This window comes from Etheostoma cragini, chromosome 3 (genome assembly GCF_013103735.1).
Source record: "Etheostoma cragini isolate CJK2018 chromosome 3, CSU_Ecrag_1.0, whole genome shotgun sequence".
NCBI classification, from domain to species: Eukaryota; Metazoa; Chordata; class Actinopteri; order Perciformes; family Percidae; genus Etheostoma; species Etheostoma cragini.
In genome coordinates this window covers 13,222,958-13,243,085 of record NC_048409.1, presented here as the reverse complement: position 1 = coordinate 13,243,085, position 20,128 = coordinate 13,222,958, and the positions used below count along the sequence as shown (strand labels likewise).

At 39.3% G+C, this 20,128-nt stretch overlaps 1 protein-coding gene across 1 annotated transcript in view; it reads left to right on the top strand.

Moving 5' to 3' along the window:
* The window catches only part of drd2a (dopamine receptor D2a), a 47,135-nt gene extending 35,786 nt beyond the window's left edge, over positions 1 to 11,349 (top strand). Inside the window, exons 3-8 of the mRNA XM_034867729.1 lie at positions 800 to 909; positions 3,935 to 4,071; positions 7,237 to 7,445; positions 8,381 to 8,467; positions 8,738 to 9,128; positions 9,705 to 11,349. Coding sequence (XP_034723620.1) covers positions 800 to 909; positions 3,935 to 4,071; positions 7,237 to 7,445; positions 8,381 to 8,467; positions 8,738 to 9,128; positions 9,705 to 9,901 — 1,131 coding nt within the window. The 3' untranslated portion in view covers positions 9,902 to 11,349. The remainder of the gene's footprint in view (positions 1 to 799; positions 910 to 3,934; positions 4,072 to 7,236; positions 7,446 to 8,380; positions 8,468 to 8,737; positions 9,129 to 9,704) is intronic.
* The last annotated feature ends 8,779 nt before the right edge of the window (positions 11,350 to 20,128 follow it).

Below are 20,128 nucleotides of genomic sequence, written 5' to 3'. Positions count from 1 at the left end.
CCCCCCCCCCCCCCCAACGACACATTCCTCTCTCAAACCTTTTTCAGAGCTGTTGAAGGAAGCAGGTAGGTATGTAATGTCAGGTGACGTGGTTGGCATTGGATGGTTCAGACTTGTCAGAGCATCACTGATGAGGTTAGTTTCATCTTGGGGTTTGAACATGTAACAGAGAGCAACCGAGGTATGAATACAAATAGGTTTTGGTCATGTCTTTGATTGGAAGCTACATGGGACTGCACCACTAACACAGATGGTGCCTATAGTCCTGTTATATAGTGTTTTCTTCCTACTGTGTTCAGTGAAAAGATGTCATGGAAGTCACGGAACCATCAAATTAGATAATATGTCCATTTACATTTTAAAAAACACCTCAAGACACATCTTTTTAGACAAGCTTTTAACTAGCAATATGGCTTAGTATACTATGTGTTGCTGTTTTTTTTTTTTTTTTTTTTTTTTTTTTTTTACTGTAAAGCACTTTGTGACCCTTCTTGTCTGTGAAAGGTGCTATATAAATAAAGCTTACTTACTTACATTATGTCAGATGAGACAATACTTTGATAACATGAATGTAACAACCATTTTGGACTATTAATATTTGCCTATACGTGTATTAGTAACCCAAATGGTGTGTGTGTGTGTGTGTGTGTGTACATATATATATATATATATATATATATATATATATATAATGTCATTGTCAGGTTGCTTTTTGTTGCAGAAGTAAAACACATTTCTGAGAGGTGCAGCGGCTTTATGTTGACTGTTGCTGTAAACTGACAGTTGTTTTCTCTTCCAGGTAGTGGGAGAGTGGCGCTTTAGCAAAATCCACTGTGACATCTTTGTCACTCTGGATGTGATGATGTGTACAGCCAGCATCCTCAATCTCTGTGCCATCAGCATTGATCGGTGAGTTTGCAACTGCACAGATTGTTTAGGGCTGGCTGTCATGCTTTCTGCATGGATTTTCACCAGAAATCTTTAAGTGAATGACAATCAAAGCCCACATTAAATTTTTTACCCACCTAAATGTCTTTTACAAACATGGATTTTACACTATATACAAAACCTTTATTTCATGCAAATTGGTATGGGAGTGCATACCCATCTTTGTTACTTGCCGCCAGATGTTACAGAGTTATAAAGGTGAATTTGTCAAATTGCAGCAATTTCTAGAAAGGCTGCATAACCTGTGGTTATTGACTTTTGCTTACTGTCAGCATCAATGTTAATAAAGTGGTACCGGGTATAACATAAACAATACAGTACAATAAAGCAGTATCTTTAGCTAAAGACTTCACACAATCAATCACAGTAAATCAATCACAAGTAAAAAGTGGAAAAATCACAGGAACACCTAAAATGATAACACAATCAGTAATGAATGTAAATGCATACATAATGCGTACATGATGCGTACAACATAAGTGGCTCATAAGCTGCTAAACTTGCTGAGCAGGTGTCCTGAAAGCAGATTCCTACTGCATCTGAAAATGAATCAATAAGAGTGGTGAGACTAAAACCTAGTCAATGATCTTGTATCTACACATATTTGATGCGTTAAATATAAAACTATTGATTATAACAGTTATAGATAAATACACAGAAAAATCAAACGCTTTTTAAAATACCAGTTTATGACAGCCCCAGACCTCCGCCTGAAATAATCAATGACTGATAAATCAATTTATTTAGTTGGTTAACTGGCAGTGGTCTCATTGATTCCTTCAATTAAAATATGTAAAGCTTGACCTTTCAATAAAGAACTGTAATCATGTATGGTTGACAACTAGAATATGTATTAAAAGTGGGACAGCTTGGTTTGCTCTGTGTAACGTCTGAATACCAAGGACATAACATTTCCCAGGTTTTTCATTTTTATAGACTTCTGTTAACTTGGGTTAGGGTTAGGGTTAGGGTTAGGGGTTAGGGTTAGGGGTTAGGGTACCCAAGATAAACCCAAGATAAATATTCACCATGGCCACACACAGAGACAACATCAACTCTTACCAAAGTGAATGAATTAGAATGCAAAAGTTTCTCACATGTGGAGAGAAGCTTATTAAATGCTACTCTGAATAATCTCACGGTATATCACTGTTTGCATGTGTTTGAAATTAATTTTACAAGCAGAAAGGAATAACATCTAAATTAACATTTATATTGTGTATCTGACTCGTGCCTGCTTGCTGTGAATGCTACTTGTGAATGCTGATTGCTGGGAGGATGAGTGTGACAGTAGCACAAGTTGCTTTCCCTGGCTGTATAATGCTGATTTAGTAAAGGTTCAGATAAGAGTCACAGACAAATGTGTTTCCTTTTATAAATTCAGATGCTCCAGGCAGCACCGTAATGCATACTTCAAAGGATTGTTTTAGTGCTACTTTTATTTTGTTCTTATTAACCAAAGTGAACGTGGCAAAAACTCACTTTGGGCATTTTGTAAACACAGACCAGAAAAGAGGATTGTTAATTAATCTATTGTTAAAAAATATAAAGATTACCGGTTGTTGGACTTACCAGTCAGCAACTCACATCCTCTTAATAAGCCAACAACTAATAGGCATACATGTAAATGAACTGTTCTTAACAACTACTCAAAGTACTTTTTACACAGGAAATGGAACCATTCACACTCATTCATACACTGTGGCCAAGGCTGCCGTACAAGGTGCCACCTGCTAAAAACAGATAGACACATTTACACAACGATGGATCAATGTCTTGCCCAGGACACATCGACATGGGACTGCAGGGCTAGGGATCAAACCACCAATCTTCCGATTGGCAGGCAATCGCACTACCACTGAGCCACAGCCGCCCCAGACAAATCTGCTTTCGTGTAGGAGGTGATATGAATATAAACATGCCAAATGTTTTTTTTAACAGAACTCAGATTACCAAAAAGCACACTTTCCTTTCATAACACTTCAGTGCGTGAGCAGTGAGTCATAATGTGCACTAAAATATTTTACAAGACAATTATGTTTGACTTTAGTGACTTGTGGCAAGGCAAAAATATGTTGTGTAGTTTTTGTTAATGCAGTTAGTCACTTTTAATGTGTTTACAAACACTACTCCAAATACCATAAGAAACTGTTTAACATGTTAACATCAACTCTCAGCTGTCAATAACACAATAATAAAATACAAGAAAAAAGGTTACAGTGCAGTGTAAGAATTTAACAATGCATTTTTTTTTTAATAGCATGTCCAACACATTATGTAATAACAGCCCATATGCAATAACACCGCTATATGCTACGTCAAAATGTAATACATTTTCACTACATTTTCCTGCATTATGTAATAAAAACTTGTGATTCAGCAGTTAGTGCCCCAGCACTTATTACTTTTGGGCCAATTGCAAAGTCTTATTTTACTCCAGACCTTAGTACAGTGTGTTGAACAATCCATGACTACAAACCCAAAGTCTTCTACAAGCTCTACCCATTATCATTTATGTCCAAAATCTTTCAAACCAAATTGCACAGAAATCAATGCATGAGACACTTTAAAACGCCATGCATTACCTGGTGATTACAGCAAGCTCACTAATAAGGCCAACCATTGTAACAAGGTTAAATAATAAAGTATTTCCTTGGAGAATAACATTTCCTCTTCTTATAAACTGCAGCCCATAGCACATTGCTGTTTCCAAAGCACCAGTCCAACATCAAAAGGTATCTGATCAAAGATGAGACAACATCTCTTGGTTTTACCATTTGTAGGCTTCCCTGTCCTCTTTTGAGCTAAAATGTATTGATGAAGAAAGAACTATTAACATAAAGGGGATACATTAACACTTAGGTCATGAATAAATTCAAACCATATGTTGCCCTATTTTATACAAAGATTCTTTTTCATGCTGTCCCTGTTGTCTTGTAGAAATACATTCAAATTAATGTACCTATGTTTTCTTTACCCCTTGCAGTTACACAGCAGTTGCAATGCCAATGCTGTACAACACTCGTTACAGCTCCAGGAGAAGGGTCACAGTCATGATCTCGGTGGTGTGGGTACTGTCTTTTGCCATATCATGTCCCCTATTGTTTGGCCTAAATAACACAGGTGAGAGAGTGCAATACATATCATAAACATTTCTTCATGATGTGTGACTAAATTGGTGGAGTTCATCCACAGAACAGTACAGCATACAATACATTGTAGACACATATACCTTGTGAAGATAGCTGATGAACCTTTTTAAATGCTTTTGAAATTGTACTAAAGCAGAATCTCAATGTAAGTGCCCATGTGCAGCATTGCATGGTGTACAAAATTGTGTTAAAGAAGTACATATAAGCTACCCATGCAGTTAAAATGTGACTGTACTTCATACTAACACAACTACTACTACTTTAATCGAGCCATAACCCTTTAGGTTATTCCCCAGAACAGAGGTTTTTACAGAGGATTACAGTTGAAGAGTGTGCCGATTAAAGCGCTTCTCAGACGTGTTGCTGATCAGCTCCTATGGCTCAATTCCTGTCTCTTTGAAGGTCCACTCATCCCTTTGAGTGCCTTGATATAAATCGGATATTTGGATTTGAGAGCCCCACAACCGCTTTCAAGTGAGTAGTGGCTGCAGGAACCACTGAAACGAAAACATTTAAGATTTGTTTTTAAGCTTTTGCAACTTTAAATACTTTTGTAGTTTTTTTTTAACTGTGGATGGAAAGCAAGTATGTCAGACGTGTCTGTTGATGATCTCAAACACACAATCACAACCTCAGATTTGTGTCATAAGTGTTCTACCTTGTACAATATATTGTGCTTTCACCCAAAGTGCTTCACAATAGGCCGCTCATTCACCCACCCATCTGAGGCAGTTGGGGTTCAGGGACAGTTCAACATGTGGACAGGTGTTTAAAATTAAAGAGGTATTTAGTATGCTTCTTCTATAAAAATGGATGGCTTGTCAGAAACCGATTTAAAGAAATAATGATCAAATTTGAAGCAGCACAGGCCACAATATAATGATGGCTCAAGCTCCAAAAAGACTCTATCCTCGCTTTCCAGTAATTTCCACTTCTTTCAAACTGAGCAGGGTTATTTACTGTAAAAGGGCTATTATTTCCTGCCAGAGATACGGAAGATTAACCATTCTCACAGGCTGAGGACGAGTCCTCCTCACAAGTTAACAGAATTTCATATGTGAAATTGAACTGCTCCTTTAATAGAAAACCTGTTGTACCTCCTGAGCCACAGCCACCCTGAAGTGTGAAAATAACAACTTGTTACTGGGACATGAACTACACAATTACAGTGACATCTACAGTATCCATGATGACTCCGGTGGCAACAATTGTGTGTGTGTGTGTGTGTGTTTGTGTGTGTGTGTGTGGCTCAGGGCAAATTTGGCTGGCTTTAAAAGTAAATCAGTAAAATCTGAAATCTAAAATTAACAGGCAACCAGTGCAGGAAATTGGGGTGATATGATCTCCACGTTTGGCACCAGATAGAAGCCCTGTGGCAGCCTTCTGGATCAGCTATAAGGCAGTTCTGAGTGAAGTTTGTTGGAATTACTGTAAAGGGATTGCAATAGTCTAAGCGAAGGAGGAGGATGTGAAAGAAAAAATTGTGAATGACCTGCTGATGCATTTTTAAATCAAATTAAAGCTGCAAGCAGCGCTGGACAAGCCCTCGCTCCTCTGCACATTTCAGGGTTACTGGCAGACGCCGCTCCGTGTGACCGGGCATTTGCACGGCACTCAGACACTGCAAAACGTCACCAATGAAAAGGAAACTCCCAGCTGAGTTCAATGATACCTCACACAAGACTCTATGTCATACAGTTCAATAGCATGAAAGGGGCATAAGCATAAGCATATGGAGCGTGGCAAACAGTCGTCAATTAAAAAGGAACTCTCTGCTGCGTTCAATGATACCTCACACAACAGTCTAAATCAAACTGCTCATTAGTTATAAAAGGGGTGTGGCTAAAACGTAGGGTTTCAAATTGTTCAAAAGCCAAAAAGGATAATTTCCTGTTTAAATGGGCGTGGTTACATTATAAAGAGCGGCTCATTGTCACATGTACTACACAGAAGTTTAATGTAAATTGGATGGTGTTTGTCATATAAGGTGGATTTCCTGTTGCCCGCGGGGGGGGCTCTATGACCAAAAGTTAATTTTGGCCTGTAGTGTTCAAGCTTTGACCCCTGTCAACCGGGAGAAATTTCAGGCAGATATGACAATTTACTGTAAAGTTGCAACAACTTATTTGTCCATGGATAAATGTTCAAATGGCCGCCATGTTCACACTGTTTAACGAAAAGTTTTGCTTTTAATACATTTTTATTGTTGAGGTCTTTAGCTGACACAGACCAAATTCAAAGTTGATGGGATGAAATCTCTCACGGTAGTTCATTAAAGTTTGGCATGTGTAGATTTGGGCCTACTTTCTGTTGCCACTAGGGGATACTATGACTTTGAGTCAATTTTGGCTAGTTAACGTCCTTATGGGAGTTTTATGAATCATGAAAGGTTTCAAGCCAATTGGACAATGTACACTTGATTTACACCCACTTCCTCTTAAGATAGCGAAACACACAAAATGGCCGACATGCCCTATGCCAAAAAGTTTTTCTTTTAATAACTTTTGATCTTTAAGGTCTTCGGATGCCACAGAACGGGCACCCAGGTAGCTCAGTGGGTAGAGCGGGTGCCCATATATAGAGGTTTACTCCTTGATGCGGCGGGCTGGGGTTCGAGTCCGGCCTGCGGCCCTCTGCTGCATGTCACTCCCCCTCTCTCCCCTTTCATATCTTCAACTGTCCTGTCAATTAAAGGCCTAAAATGCCCAAAAAAACTGCAGGGGCTAAATTATTTAATTTTGTAGGGGGCACTAACGAGCCACTTTTGAGCGCCTGTTCCCAAAACCCTTAAAATACGTACATTTTCACCACGATTGATGCAACCGTAAATTTTGCTGAGTTTTTGAGTATGTTAAGCCCCTCAAAAAGCTGATTAATTTCCCAGAAGAAAAAAGGAATAATAATTATACAGTTTTAACAGGGCCTTTGCCGCTGCCAGCGCTTGGGCCCTTATTACAATCAAAAAGCAACCTTTGGTTTTGAGATGCATGTCTCATCAAAACAAAGTTACCCATTTTATTGTTGAACCTTTTCCAAGAGGCACAGCAACAAAAAAACGGAATTAAAAAAAACAAATTTTATTTGGAACATGCCGTCTGAGACCTTTTATTCATTCACCTTGTGCTCATCTCCACAGCTACTCGTGATGAGTCTCTCTGTGTGATCGCCAATCCGGCCTTTGTGGTATACTCCTCCATCGTGTCCTTCTATGTTCCCTTCATCATCACTCTGCTGGTTTATGTGCAAATTTATGTGGTCCTGAGGAAGCGCAGAAAACGTGTAAACACCAAACCGAAGCAGCACATCTGTCAGGCTCCCGACCCTGATGGGGCCACCTCGCTGAAGGTGAGCTTGCAAGATGGCTGCTGTCTACTATTAGTGTATTTTAGCTCCACAATGAAACTGGGATTGATTTACATCTTTTAATTATACCACATACTATAGATCTGTGTTTCCAAACATTTTAGAATCATGTTGACCTGTTTATTTATGAAACTGCAATCAATATTTTTTTCAACCCATTAATAGTTAACCAGTTAAGTTAACCGAAATGGTTTTATGGATGAGCTTTGCATTACATAACAACCTAAGATGTAGACAAGAAGAGAATTGATTTTTCTGTAGAAAACAGTGGAGAACATTCAAGGCAAGGTCAAAAGGTCAAGGCTCACTTTAACCTAAGGCATTTTAAGTGCCGCCGCTCCCGGCCCCCCCCACACACACACACCCCGGATGTACATTAAATACTCTATAACTGCTTCCATCCAGAATACCAATTTTATTTTATCTTGCTGTAATGTTATGGAATGTTATGTTGCAATGTTACATTTACTGACATGTTTTCACTGATGAAAGCCGACACAGTTTAAATCGCATTATACAATTATAATGGCCCGTTTGTTTGTGTGTGTTGATAATAATAATAATAATAATAACTGCTGATTTAATGATTGGTGAAGCATGTTGAAGGATTATGTACATAATCTTTATGGAGGAAAAGGACATTTGAATAAAGATTTGCTGATACTGTTGTATTGTGGATGAGTTTGCATCATCTTGGTAAAATACCCAACCATTTCTTACACTGTCAGGTAAAAGGACCTGCAGCTGCAGTTGAAGCTGCAGATCAGATTCTTGCTAAACAGCCTTTTCTGTACCAGAGCTCTATTTAGCCTTATTTTACCCTGTAGGCTGTGGGACCTGTGCTTAGACAGCCCTTTTGTCAGTTATGCTTTGACATTGTACCCTCTCCTTGCCTGACATAGCTGTTTTCATTTCAGGATAAGTGCACTCATCCAGAGGATGTGAGGTTGTGCACCATGATTGTCAAATCCAATGGGAGTTTTCATGGCAACAAGAAGAAAGTGGTGTGTGCTCTTTTTTGTTCCACTTTTGTTCTAAAAAGTTTAATTGTTTGAAAAATATTTGTTTTGTTGTTGTCACCTTGAAGTTTTCCTCCATTCCAAATATAGCTTGAAAAGGCACCTTTCTGCTTCTGTGGGCACAGCAAAACTAAATTAAAGACAAAGTGGGATCTTTTCTTATGTTTATTGCTTGTTATTTTAAATTTCACCTATTGCCTAACTAAAAAATGACAATTTGAATCCATGTTTTTTGCTCATCCTGACCTTGCTTAGATATTCATTAAAGATGTGGTCAATGAGGGGGAAGATCTGGAGCTGGATGAGCTGAACAACAGTGGCAGCAGCCAGAAACGGAAGCAGCAACCACATTGTGCTCCTGGAGACACTCCGGCCACCAGTCACCAGCTTTTGATGCCTAACAAGACCAATGCTAGCCCCTGCACCTCAACACCTCCCACACCCCCTCAGGAGAGCCAGAAAGCGGAAAAGAACGGCGATCCTACCAAGGAGGCCCAGGGGGATCCAGCACCCGTTGTGACCAAAGCCTTCCAGACGCAGGCCTTACCTAATGGCAAGACTCAGACCTCTGTGAAAACCATGAGCAAGAGAAAGATCTCCCAGCAGAAGGAGAAAAAAGCCACTCAGATGTTAGCCATCGTCCTTGGTAAGTTGGTTTTATTGTAGTGGATTTTTTTTCATTTCACATTTGGTATTAATAATTTACAATCCGTAGCATTACAGTTTAAATGCTATTTAATGTAATATGCAAATCAAAGTGGAATTGACACTTTGTGAAATTAAACATTTCTACAACCAAATAACAATGTTTTTGTTCTTCACACATGCAAAAACCACATGTCGTTATTACAACATGAAACCAGCGGGGATACTGTTCAAACTAGACTAAATATTTGTTTCTCTTCTAATTAACAACAAGCTATTCATGTAATCTACATATTAGAAAGTAGTTTTTCTTTTGCACAAGCCCCCAGCCTTCTCTGGTTCTTGGCGGACTCTGCATGTGTTGTTATTTCCATTTCAGTGTTTTTTCGGTAAGAGCTAAAACAAATCTTGAAGACAAGACGCGGAATGATGCAAGGAAAAGAAATTGTTCTCATACTTGCATTTTAGAGTCCAACTCCATTTGTATCCATACCTTGGTGTTGAAGATGAGACAGCTTCTTCTTCAATTTTCTGACGCTCTTTTTCTAATATTCCAATTGTTCTTGTATCTCCTCAGGTGTGTTCATCATTTGCTGGCTGCCATTTTTCATCACACATATCTTGAACACCCACTGCACAAAATGCAAGGTTCCTGCTGAGATGTATAATGCTTTCACTTGGCTGGGCTACGTGAATAGTGCCGTAAATCCCATCATATACACCACCTTTAATGTTGAGTTTAGAAAGGCATTCATTAAGATCTTGCACTGCTAAACTGTGGCATCACTTGTCTAATCAGACTGAGGGAAGAGCGATGAATAAAATCCTCTCTTCTGGCGAATACCTCATCCTATCAAGGAAAAGGCACCTTGCAATCTGCGATCTGCTTTTTAAAGTTATGGAGCCGAGTGACTGAAAAACTGAAGTGTCTTATTGAAAGGTGTGTTGGCTCTACAGTACATTTGAATTGTTTGTGGAGTCCTGTTCTCCAAATCACTGAATGTAAAACAAGAAATGTCTGTAACAATGACTTGTTTCATGGAGAAAAGGCAAATGTAACATTGTTCTTTAAAATCATTGTACTTGTCACATACGGAGCCATTTGTGGATACCACACACATACAAGTTGCAAACTGCTATTTATTGTGTGTGTGTGTGTACTTTGTGTTTTCATCGTGGAAATTTTCTACAAATCTTATAAATATCAAGTCAGTGTTCATTGCAGTGTTAAAACTGATGTGTGAGCTCTTAATCTTAAAACCTATTACTGATTGGAATGTGTTAAAGACGAGAGACAATTTACTTGCTGTATGATGTGGCTATGCCAATATCCACATATTTGCAATTTTATAAATTGAAAAATCACATATTATTATATTATTATTATTATTATTATTATTATTTTTATTATTGTGAGTATTATTTGCTGTAAATAGTTTTCTTAAAACATTGACTGTGATTATACGCCTGCAAGGAAATGTGATGCATGCTACACTGCTCCTCTACTTGACTTCTTATAAAATGTATGTTTAACATAAAACAAAAGATTTACAATAAATGCAGTTCTGAGACACTGTTAAGTGCCATATTAATATCAGTGTTTGCCATGTGTGTATACAGATACACTCAAATGTATTGATATTACTCAGCAGCCTCTTTCTTTTTCCCCAAGAATAGTTTTCAGTTTGAGTAATGTTGTTTACTGGAAGTAACTCGGAGCACTGCTGCAGCAGAGTTGTTCCGTGGCAAACTAATGACCTGTATGTCGACTTTGCAGCTTTGAGGTATAATCATGTGGCTGTGTGCAACCCCTGAAGCAGCTCCCCGGGGCCTTTGCTGAGTAAGAATGAGGTAAACTTGGCAAAACTAAAATAATAGATGCAGCAATTACATCTGTGTATTGTTTTGGCCGACAAATCCTGCATTTCATTTCAGTTTAACAAACGCATAATCAACAAAAGAATATAAAAAAAATGTTGATGTTTTGATGAATATCAGCCAGAGAGCACTTCAGCTAAAGTGAAATCACAAAAACTCTGTCACTGTCAGGCGCTGTAGTCCAATTTAGAAGAGAAAATAAAGTCTGCAAAAAAGGGATTTTTCATGATGGAATATGTGTGGGAATCTGTGTAAAACACATCTTTCTTGTCCAGATGCTGGGTCCAAAAAGTGTATGGTGTTTTCTGCTTTCCAAAGACTCGCAACAATGTGGGATTCATAAAGTTTTATTTATAAAAAAAAGAAAAAAAAAGAAATACAACATTTTGAGGTCAAATTGGCTCTTCCGGTACACAGAGGTGTCAAACTGCTTGTGTGTGTCATTAAATAGTCCCAGACCCTCCCATGAGAACTGTGATGCATGCTGGGAAGTCACACCTTGGAAGATCATGCTGTCTAAATCACCCTTGATTGAATTGATATTTGTGTTGGACTTTATTCCTTTGATTGTTCCTTCAGTGATTTGTGATTTTGTATATATTTATGTGATTATTTGAATTGATTCCTCGATGATATTTTGTATTGCTGTTTTTGTGATAAATTACTTATATGTACACAAGGTTGAGTTGGTTTACATAGCACGGGTCTTGGAGCTGTAGCCATACCCATGGGAGGAACTGTGACTATTTCTTCAGTTGAATACATCTGTGACTGACGAAGACCCAATTTAGGCTCAAAACTTTGTACCTTTCTTAATGTTATAAAGTTCAAATTATTTTAATGGAAGCATTCAACAGTGTTGCAAGTTATATGGAAACACAATATTTGAAAAAGATAATGTTGTTGAAATGGAGAAAAAAATCTAAATTGACAAAAGGAAATAAAAAAACATTTTAAAATAAAACCTTACAGTCGATGTTGTATGCCTGCATGTAGACAAGCAGGGTCAGAATACAGTTGATGAATTATCCCCATGTCTTGGACAGGGAGGGATAGGGTAATGTGTATTTCAGTATTTCATTAGTTCACCTCACTGATACATTATCACAGTGTAACATCAGTGTTTCTGTTGACCAAAGTCGGACCCCAAAAATCCTAGCTTTGCATCATTTTCAGAAAAGAAAAATCCGCATTACAACAAGCTAACATGAAGGGCAAGAGCCAGCAGCAACAACAAGAGCATGATATTGAAGTCCCTGTAATGCTGTTAGCAATCACTGATTTCAACCTTAGCGATAAAGGTAACAGAATGAAAAAGTTCTCTCTATTCAAAGCAATTCATCACTCATGGTGAGTGCTGCAGCTGCTGCTGCTGCTGCTGGCAGAGGACTTTCAGGGAATGCAGAGTTCACCTCTTTCTGTTGGGATGCTGTGTTTGAATCAAAAGAAGCTAAATTGATTGATATCGGTGAATAGATGTCAAGTCTAACTCTGAATCAGTTGCATTTTCTGCATTGTGTACCATACCCGCCAGTAACAACATAAATTGAATTAAAGCTGTTGTAAATTCTGGAATGCAGCAAGTTTAAAATCTCTTTTTTCTTTTTTCTTAGTCTAACAACAGAAGAGTCAGTAGAGAGGGGATGTTGTTCCTTCAGGCAGCGGCTGACTGATGTGATGTACTTGGTGACACAGTTTAATAGACTTGCACCATTTACTAGGACATTTGGATTCTATTTGCCCCCTGGCAAACATTAAAGCAACGTTGGAACAGAGGAGCCAGGGTACAGGTTTTTTGATGACAAAGAATAAAACAATAATTTCTATTAACACAGCCCATAAAAGGCAATGCTGTGCCTCATATTTCACAACATGTACTGCAGGTGTTCCCACTGGGACACCAGGAGGTTTAAAACTAAATTGTCTGAAACATTTGTGTGTACAAAGCATGTCCTATTGTACCATTCAGTTACATGTAATCTTTTTTACGGATTGGTTTAAGGGTCTGCTAGATCCATATATTATCCATATGTATTCTATCTGATATACAGGGATCACCCGTAGACCCGCGGTTGGGGTATTCCCATATAGAAATCCCTAGGGGGAATTTCCCACACCAACGTACTGAACCAGCAGCAATCATGTCTGGCACACCCTTTGCACTTTTCCCATCCTTTAACAATTGGTAAGTATTATTATTTATGATTAGCTTGGCTCGACAGTTAGCCTAAATCAATCAAACAGAATAGCTGTATTTGCCAGGTATGAGGACACATACGAGGAATTTTGCTTTGGATCATCATCATTGCTCACAATTGCGCTTTCACATACAAAACAGACTACAAAACAAACAATTTATACACACCATGAACAGAAACAATATAGACAGGTTGGGACAATAGTGCAGTGAAGTGTGCAAAGTATGCAGGAGTACTGTAGCGCCTACTAGAGGGGAGAAGCTGGAACAGGTTGTGTCCGTGGTGAGATGGGTCTGCATTGATGGTTCCTGCCCTTTTCCTGACTCTGGAAGAGTATTAGTCATGGATGGAGGGCAGGTTGGCACCAATGATCTTTTCTGCAGTCCCGACTGTCAGTTGTAGTCTGCTCTTGTCCTTTTTGGTGGCCAATCCAAACCAGACAGTGATGGACTTGCAGAGGACAGACTGGATGATGGCTGTGTAGAAGTGGATCGGTCTGGACCAGGAGCCTTTCTGGTCTTCTGTCACTGGAAGAGATGGTGCACATCCACTTCACAGATCATGAGTGCAGGTGAGGAGTCAAAGGGAGGAAGGTGACAGCATACGGGTGGGGGAAGGTGACTGACTGAAGTGTGAGTTGGTGTGGGGGAGGGGTGTGACTGTGGGCTTTTCAAACCTACAGTAAAATCCATTTAGCTCGTCAGCCAGTTGTTCAGAACCAGCAGTGTTGGGGGATGGTCTCCTGTAGTTAGTAAGTGAGTGTATGTTGGCCATACAATACAACAAGTATAAAACTACTCTCCACTCTGTCCGAGGATTGCTGTTTGTGAAGCTGTTTTTCAGCTTATCAGCAAAGCTCCTCTTAGCTACTTTGATCTCTTTGGTCAGTGTGTTCCTGGCCTGGTTAAGATTTTGTCCCCACTTCTGAAGGCCTCCTCTTCGGAGAAAGCTGCCTGAGTTTTGCTGTGAACCAGGGTTTTGGTTGTTGTATGTTCAGAAGGTTTGAGTCATCACTCACATGTCCTCACAAAAACTGATCAGTCAGTTGTCAGTTCGTCCAGATCAGTGGCTGTGGCCTCAAAAACACGCCAATCAGTACATGTCTGTAAATCCAGCTTTGACTCATTCGTCCATCTTTTCACACTCTTTACAACAGGTTTAACAGATTTTAGTTTCTGTCTGTATGTCAGGAAAAGATGAACCAGACAGTGATCAGATTGTCCCAAAGGGACAGAGCGACAGGCAATTTTTAATGTAGTACAGAAGTGGTCCAGTATGTTAGTGTCCCTGGTGGGACACTTAAAAGGCTGTCTATACTTTGGAAGTTCATGGTTGAGGTTTGCTCTGTTGAAGTCCCCAAGAACAATGAGCAGGGTATCAGGATGTTTTTTTCTCCACGGTAGTTATCTGGTCGGCCAGATGCAGCAACGCCTCACTAACACAGGCCTGAGGTGAAATGTAGACAGCGACCAGAATAATCGAGGAAAACTCCCGCTGTGAATAAAAGGGTTTGCAGTGAATGATGTCTCTAGGTGAGGGCTGCATGATTTCTTCAGCACTTTGACATTGCACACCAACCTTCGTTTATGTAGAGACAGAGTCCACCTTCTTTTGTTTTCCCCGTGAGCTCCAGTACGCCCGGGAAAGATTGAATCCCGGTAGGTGAAGTGCGCCGTCCGGGATGCGCGGGGTGAGCCAGAAATCGGTGAAGCAGAGGGCGGAAGATATGCAAGTCCGAGTTAGTTCTGTTGAGGAGCAGCATTTCATCCATTTTGTTGGCCATACAATACAAGTATAAAGCTATACAGCCTTAAAGCACTTAAAGACCTGATTTCTTTTTTTAAATCAATTAATTCATTATAAATAAGTGATCATTTAAACAGTAAGTGCCAGAATCACAAACTGTAACGAACAGGCAAGAAGACAAAGGCAATTGGTCACGAAAAATTGTAATAGGTCAGGGAAAAATCTCTCAAATGCTGACCAGTCTGCCCCATGTGTCAGTCCTTCTGCAGCACCATAGGGTTCCACTTCAAGCATCACCGATGTACTAAAGCTCAATTCCACTTTGGTGTTACCCACAACACAGGCACACTCTCTGAGACTAACATAATAACACAAACTTTCGAGGCCCAATCAACTCTGGCTTGTCTTGTAATATGACGTCTGAAACAACATGTGTCCAAGCAGTGGTACTCATCAGTGATTTATAATGTTGCACACTATATCATTGATTTTTTCTGTAAGGAATACCAAAGGGGATGTCGATAACACAAAAGGCAGTCAGTTGTGCGTGAAGGGAGATGCTGCCGCATGAAACACAGGGTCTCTGAGGAGAGACTTCCTTATGTCTGTCATCCCCTTCTCTTCCCCATTCAGTCTCCAGTGGATGTTTTCCCTCATCTCCTCTGTATGGTCCTGGCTATGTGGAGCTCTGTGACAGCAGGCTTGTCAAACAGTCCCAGAGGTTGGATAAGCGCAAATATGAAGAGCAGCACAGGACATTTTTATCTGAAGGGAAGAAACTATTTTTTTTTGTGGAACGAAAAGGGAAGCCTTCAGCTTGATTTGCGAGACTTTGCTACCGCATTTTAAAGCATCAAACCTGGAGCGCCCTTTCACCTCACTCCAAGCCAACAACATAGATTTCCCCAAAGACAGTGAACCTTGTAAGCACAAGGTTAACACGTTGAAACGGCAGTCAGAGAAGCACACTCAGCTTTTTGAAAATTGTGGAAGCACTCAGAGAGTGTCACCTTTGTATCATATCGGTTAGTATGAAACTAATTATACTGAAACTATTATGTGCTAATAAGCCATACACTGAAGGGGACTTTGTGAAGACACATCTCAAAGATGTCATTGCTATCCTTGCGCCCTAAAAGGACAATTTAAAGCAGTCTATGTCAGACCCGCAGCTGTCACGACACACAGTTGCACAAAGGACATAGTACATTAACAACTCCATTGAAACACAGTTACAAACGGACCTTGAGAAATGCTATTTCAGCATTGCTTTGGATGACAGTTGGGACTTTCAAGATAAGCCTCAGTCGGCAATATTTGTACAATCTGTGTCAGAAGACTGCTTTATTAAGAAAGAGCTGCTTGACATTGTGTCCTTAAATACAGGACCCATGGCATCGACCTGAAAGAGACACTTATGTGTGTTGCTGAGAAGGCAAATTTGCACTTGTCAAAACTGACGGCAATAGCCACAGACGGTGCACCAGCTACGTTAGGAGCTGCAAATGGCCTTGTTGGGCTTTCACTGCATCATCCGTCAAGAGTATCTGGTGTCTCAGAAGCTGAACTTGGACTACGTCATGAAACCAGTGCTAGAAATGGTGAATTTTATTCGCACTCATGCTCTCAATCCCAGACAGTTCAAAAACCTCAAGGCTGAACTTGATCTTCCTAGTTATCTGCTTTTCCACTGCAATGTGAGACGGCTCTCAAGAGGTAAAATGCTTTACCGCTTTTTTGAAATGTTGAACCAACCCAGTGAAGCTGTTTCTGGGAGAGAAGCATAAGGAACATCCTCAGCTACATGGCCCCCAGTGGACTTCAGCTTTGGGATTTCTGGTCGACCTGCTGCATCATCTGAACAAACTTAATGTAGATCTGCAAGGAAAGTTAAAAATGCTACCTGACCTGATGCAAAGTGTTTTCACTTTCAGATAAACAAGTGCAAGCTGTTCCAGACCCATCTTCAAAAAAGAGAGCTCACACATTTCCCCTCCTTGTTGAAGGCAAGTGGAGGAGCAGCTGAGGTCTTACAGAGGAGCACTGCATGCTATGCAACACTGGTTGAAAATCTGCAGCAGAGTTTTGAGGACAGATTGTGCAACCTGAGGGAAATACAGCCACATATCCCCTTCCTCATTAACCCTTTCAGAATCAGACTGTTTGAAAGCCCTGTTAGTGAAAAATGAAACAGTGTCGCAGCTGGAGATGATTGCACTTTATGAGGATGACAGACTGAAATCTGTCCAGGAAAACAGTGCCCACAGACAGATGTCCCAATGTTAACGAGCTGCACTCAAGCTAATGTCAATGTTTACAGCAACTTATATCTGTGAATCAGTGTTTTCTACACTCAAACATGTAAAGTCAAAACAATGTTCTGTTCTTACCAACAAACACGTGAAAGATTTGCTTTAAATGGCCACAAATGAGTACAAGCCAGACCTGAAAAAGCTTGTGGATAACAAAGACTGTCAAGTTTCACACTGAGTCAGTCTAGAAAGAAACCTATAAAACTGTTCTGTTTTGTAATATGACTGTCATTAGATCTGTAAGCCACTGTTTTTTTTTTGGCTCTTTATACTGGACTGGTTAGCCACCCCAGGTTTAGACAGAGGTGGGACACAATCACATTGCTATTCAAGCAACAATGAGACTATTAATTAACTGAATCACTGAGCTACTGAGCTATAGCTTTGCTGAATTATTAAAATATGTTTCTACCAAATAACTGAGTCCTTAAGTGTGATTACTGCTGGATCATCAACATGCAGCATTCTCTTTCCAGGCCCTGCAGGCAATGTGCTAAGTGAGACAAAGCAGCACAATATGGTAACGTCTTTGGAAAAATTCAAATTGAAAATGGAAGGGTTACTTTATCGTCTGCCTTATTTTGAGCCATACTTAACGTAATGATACATTTTGTTTGTGTTGCATGCTGCTGCTGTTCAATTTAATTAATCTGATCAATCTGAAAAATGGCAAACAAAGGGAAGTGTCAGGATTTAGTTTTTTGTTTTATGTGAGATTGAAAGGAAAATGACACACATTTGGTTTGTAAATAAGCTGGACGGAGCAAAAAAAGAAACACAATGGCTAAACTATTTAAACACAGTGGGTTTTTCACCCTGTCTGTTGCAAGCAACGATGACGCAGTGAATAGTGACAGTTCTCTTCGACCAATCAGTAGTCTGCAGATTGTCACACCACCTTTTGGTATAGCCTCAGCTCCCTTGGAACCTTGATTAAGCTGGTTCTAAATAAAGTACCTGTTTGCAGGTACCAGGGACTTTTTTTTGTAACGGAAAACCAAAAAAGGCGAGTAGAGTTGATTAAGTACCATGCAGTGGAAAACGCCATTATAGTCATATGTTTTGTGGATCTTTGTGTTTCTTTACTTTGTAAGTGTGCAGCAAGTTATGAAAGCTGAGCCATTCGCTTTGTGGGAGCACACATTGCACAAAGAGAAAACTGTCAGATTTAAATTGTTTCTGAAGTGAGTTACTGTTGAAGACAGATACTGACCATGACTGTTGGGTTCACCTGTGATGACTGATGACCTGTCGTCTGTGTTAGAAGCATATGAATTGTAAGACCTAACAGAATAATCCTGACCTACAAGTCAGGATATTTCTGTGAGCATTGTAATCATAACTGGTTTTCTGCTTGTGTTGTTTTTTTGGTAATATAATCAAGTACAATTATTTATTGTAACTTGCGAAACTGCACCACCTATGAGTCTTTTACTTTGCATCTGAGAGTCAGTTTGCACATACAATGGATATTTTTCTTCTTTTTATGGTTTGTTCTAAGAAAAATAAATCTCATTCAGAAAAAAACCTACATTGAAGCCCTGTCACGAGCATACCAAACCATCAGGCACTAAACATCTGGCCAGCACATACGGAGACTTCGCTAAACGTCAAGGCCACACCCCCTATTGAGGGATAGAAAACAGACGATCCCATGGAAGTCAATACAATTTAATGTTCATTGATGCATTAATGTGTTTAGATTATCATTTTCACAAATGTGTACAGATTTATTTCTTGTTAAACAAATGTTTGTTTTATACACATGTGTAATGTTAATTTCATGAGCCGTCATGGCCCCTCAGTCTTGGCGCATCGATGGTTTGTGAACATTTTTGAACAACTGTTACTCAATATAGTAGGGCGGTAACTGTACATGTATCTGTAAATATGTATATTGTCCTATTAGCAAGATTAGAACCAGCACTCTTTTGGCCTCGTCTGCCATTGAAGTTAGCAGTTGCAGATGTTACAAGCCAAAACCGTTTTTAAAACCTGTGTACTTGTCAACTTTAGTCAAATACTACCATTGCTATGACTGCTGTCTCTATGAGAATCGTGAGAGCTGTGAAGTCCTAACTGTTGCTGGAGGAGCTTTAGCTGCAGGACATTTTGTATTCACCCCACTAGGAAAGATAATTGGATAACCTATTTGAAACATATTACCTTGATTTAAATTACCTAACACAATATTACCATTTTTTCAGTATGATTTATCTTGGTATATTGTGTTGCTATTAGTAAAGCACCCCGTTGGTCTGCCCACACTAATTGTCAGGGAGCTGAAATAGCATTTGGAGAAGCCTTTTGAAGAGCAGCAGCTCCTGTACTTTTATCATCTATCAGGCACAAGCAAGACACTCTTAACAGCTCTCATTGTGACCTTTTGAAAAATGTGTTGCTTGTAGTAGCTATCCAACAGCTTGAACAACCCTCTAGTATTTACAATTATTAGATAATTTGCAGTCATTTTGATGTTGAATGAAATGCCTGTTAAAAGTGATTATGCTCTCCCTATTGAGTTGCAATTATTGCCTTGAATGTGGCATTAATCCCATGATTCTCAAACATATTATTTTTGTTTTACTTTCTCCACTAAACGACGATGGATATAACAGAATTCAAATGATAACAGATGTAAAAGAACTAGCAATCTTTGGACACTCTCTAGTTGCAATGTTTTTTAATTTGACTTATTTGTGCTTTAGTGAATGTTGTTTTCTAGCAATAAAGGCAGAGAGGAGATATGAATAAATAAAAGAAATGATAAAGGGAGAATAAAAGGAATGTAAATGGGAATTATCTTGATCCAAATGTATTATCAAGTTTAAATATGTACCATCTTGATCAAAATTAATTTCTCAATG